At 42.9% G+C, this 3,789-nt stretch overlaps 1 protein-coding gene across 1 annotated transcript in view; it reads right to left on the bottom strand.

The window, feature by feature from the left end:
- Positions 1-247: 247 nt before the first annotated feature.
- Positions 248-3,789, bottom strand: part of LOC139931011 (VIP peptides-like) — a gene marked incomplete at its 5' end in the record, with an annotated part of 5,642 nt that continues 2,100 nt past the window's right edge. Inside the window, 2 exons of the mRNA XM_078282514.1 lie at positions 248-448; positions 1,117-1,225. Of these exons, the coding sequence (XP_078138640.1) occupies positions 440-448; positions 1,117-1,225 (118 nt within the window). The remainder of the gene's footprint in view (positions 449-1,116; positions 1,226-3,789) is intronic.

Below are 3,789 nucleotides of genomic sequence, written 5' to 3'. Positions count from 1 at the left end.
TTGGAAAGCATCTTTGACCAATCAGATTGCTTGGCTGAAACTGCCTGTTGTATGATAAAGTTTAACTCACTATGTACAAAACAGTTGATATTGATTATTTTAATGCGTTTAAGAAAATGATCTAGCATGAAGCAGCAGTTATTTCAAACTTCAGCTCAATTTATTAAACGTTTCATTGTCTTCAGCATTCAAATACAATTATATCAAGCAAAATAAAGTACTGAATTAATAAAGTGGACATAAATAAACATGCAAAAGCAGAACCGAGTGAACCATATCAATAGAAAAAACATCAGATATATAAATATGTCTTATCCACAGTAAGTCAGGGCCGCTGCCTGTAAACCAGCTGCAGCTCTGCAGTGAAAACCACATGAGACGAGACGATGTGACGGAGACATGATCAGCAAACTCAGCTTGGTCGGCGTCCGGCGACTCGTCAGAGAGCCTGAAACAACAGAAACAGCTTCAAAAACCTGGTTCAGGTCTAGTTGATTTGCATTTCCATAAGAAAGATAAAAACACAAGAAGCAGGGAGGAAAAAAGAAACGGTGAGAAATCAGATGACAGAGCAACAGAAACCAAATGAAAAAAACAAAGAGGGTCTGAGAAAAGTTAAAAGCCTTTTTTCACATTTGAAGAGTTAAAAACTGTCGGACACATTTCAGCCTGATGAGCCTCGTCTTCGTCAGGTCAAGACAGGAATAGATTTTTTATACCCGCAGTGATTTGAGCCCGAGAAAGGAGAGAGAGAAAATACACCTTTACCGCTGATGTTTTAGATCGCTGAAACATTTTCTGATATCAAACTCAGCTGCTGGAAATATCTGGAGGTCTACGTTTGGCCGGTTATCCACGAAGAAGAAAAATACACCAAGCTACTAACTGGACTCAGGAGTGCAGTCCATCACCAACAGTTGTTTTGAACAGAGTTTGTGTTTTAGGGACGTTTTCCTTCAGCTAAAGTTATTTTAGTTGCCTAATCCTAACCGTTAGCTAACAGTTCGTGGCTCAGCCCCTGGCATGTTGCTGTCACATGATCCTGTCATGGTGACATGTGACGTGTCCCAACATGTAAAATCTGCTCCAGAGTTCCTGAGCAGACAGTCGACCTACCAGTGTCAGCTGATCGATGACTTCCTGCAGCGCGGCGTCTTCGCCCGCCGGCTCGGGGGGCGACGGGTCGGTCCGGACCGAAACCTCCGGCACGCTGGGATCCTCCGCACTGCCGGGGAACAGTACAGTGGGTTCAGTGGGTTTGGTCCCAATTTGTCCCAGTTTGATCCAGTTTGGTCAAGTTTGATCCAGTTTGGTTAGTTTGGTCCAGTTTGGTCAGTTTGGTCAGTTTGGTCGGTTTGATCCAGTTTGGTCGGTTGGTCCAGTTTGGTCGGTTTGATCCAGTTTGGTCGGTTTGGTCCAGTTTGGTCGGTTTGATCCAGTTTGGTCGGTTTGATCCAGTTTGGTCAGTTTGGTCCAGTTTGGTCAGTTTGATCCAGTTTGGTCAATTTGGTCCAGTTTGGTCGGTTTGGTCCAGTTTGGTCGGTTTGGTCCAGTTTGGTCAGTTTGGTCCAGTTGGTCAATTTGGTTCAGTTTGGTCGGTTTGGTCCAGTTTGGTCAGTTTGATCCAGTTTGGTCAGTTTGGTCCAGTTTGGTCAGTTTGATCCAGTTTGGTCAATTTGGTCCAGTTTGGTCGGTTTGGTCCAGTTTGGTCAGTTTGGTCAGTTTGGTCAGTTTGGTCCAGTTGGTCAGTTTGGTCCAGTTTGGTCAGTTTGATCCAGTTTGGTCAATTTGGTCCAGTTTGGTCGGTTTGGTCCAGTTTGGTCAGTTTGGTCAGTTTGGTCAGTTTGGTCCAGTTTGGTCAGTTTGGTCCAGTTTGGTCGGTTTGATCCAGTTTGGTCAGTTTGGTCGGTTTGATCCAGTTTGGTCAGTTTGGTCAGTTTGGTCCAGTTTGGTCAGTTTGGTCCAGTTTGGTCGGTTTGATCCAGTTTGGTCAGTTGGTCGGTTTGATCCAGTTTGGTCAATTTGGTCCAGTTTGGTCAGTTTGGTCCAGTTTGGTCAGTTTGGTCCAGTTTGGTCGGTTTGATCCAGTTTGGTCAGTTTGGTCCAGTTTGGTCCAGTTGGTCCAGTTTGGTCGGTTTGATCCAGTTTGGTCAGTTTGATCCAGTATGGTTTGGTAGCAGTGTACTGCTGTTTGGTTTTGGTTTCTGCTGCTGAACCAAACCTGATCAGTAAAGTACTGGTACTGGACTATAGTACTGGTACTGGAGTACTGATACTGTAGTACTGGTACTGGACTGTAGTACTGGTACTGGACTATAGTACTGATACTGTAGTACTGGTACTGGACTATAGCCATACTGCTCTACAAAGGCAAGCAGCAGCATCTACTTTAGTCCATTTCAAGGTCACAGGTCATGACTACTGATTTTAGATTTCACATAAAAAATTAAAGCCATAAATGTTAATTTATGTCCCATCTGTTTCTGTACCGATCGTATTTCTACTAGTACTGAGCTGTAGTATAGAGGAGTAATTCAGTGATTCAGAGTTCAGCAGCTGACTCCTCAGACTGGTTCCTCAGACTGGTTCCTCAGACTGGTTCCTCTGTAGAAACAGATAAGACTGTCTGGACTTTATCAACTTCTCTGCATTCAAACTTAAGGGACAGATCGATGCCAACAGCAAACCTAGGAAGTCAAACTCGTTTACGCTCTCTCTGTAATGCAGAGGATGTGCACAATGCAACAACATGATCAAATGTGAACACTTCTGTCATCCTCATACTGGAAAAAGATTTCCAGTTAATGATGTAATAGCATGCTTTACTTCTCATGTCATCTGTATGATAAAGTGTCTTTGTGGTTTGGGATACATTGGGAAAACGTCTTGTCCTCTAAAACAGAGAATAAGTGAACATAAGAGCTCTATCAGGAGAAATGAGAGAGAACACCCAGTGGAGTTCACTTCAGTAAACATGACATCTCATCACTCAGGTTCTGTGGTATAGAGGTGAACCCACCAGACAGAGGTGGGGATGTAGAGAAGATCTTAAACCAGAGAGAAGTGTGTTGGATACATTACAAACTATCACCGCACAGACTGAACGAGACACCGTGGCATGTGATGCTGCAGCAAGAATGGAGTCTCCTCCTCTGTGTTGCTAGATTAGACCTCTGTAATGATTTATGAAAGTAAAGTACGACCGATGTCCCGTTACAAATCCCAGTATACACACTGTGTATAGTTCTGTATTTAATATGCACTTACTGGAATAATTTGTTGCAGTTTTGACTATTGGATTCCATAAGATATTGTATTGATTGACTCTTTACCCTACTGATGTAGGGTAAAGACAGCTGAGGACACAGAGAGGGGCGGAGCTTTATCTATTTAAGACCCGAATGACGAAGGTCCTGCTGGATCGAAACGTTGCTCTGTAATAAAAGGTGTTGCTGATGCTGGTGAGTGCTGGAGTTTCTTCCATTGTTTATTCTGCTGCTTTTCTCTTTTAGATGTGCGAGTTTTCCACTTGCTAAATATTGTCAATGGACAAAATATTTACTCTTCATTGACAAATGAACACTGTTCAGAGCAGAGGAATGCTAGACTGTATATTCAGTCTGAAAAATAAAAACACCTTAAGTTCAACATTCAGCAGCTCTGCAGTATGAAGGATCCAGTCTGATCCAGTCTGGTTTTCATCTGTTCAACCAAGGACTTCAATTCTCCTTTAAAAAGTGACATTTTATACCATGAATCATTTTGTCAGTAGGTGACTCTTTGTTCCAG

The sequence above is a fragment of the Centroberyx gerrardi genome, unplaced genomic scaffold, assembly GCF_048128805.1.
Source record: "Centroberyx gerrardi isolate f3 unplaced genomic scaffold, fCenGer3.hap1.cur.20231027 Scaffold_573, whole genome shotgun sequence".
NCBI classification, from domain to species: domain Eukaryota; kingdom Metazoa; phylum Chordata; class Actinopteri; order Beryciformes; family Berycidae; genus Centroberyx; species Centroberyx gerrardi.
This window is presented reverse-complemented; position numbering and strand designations above follow the sequence as displayed.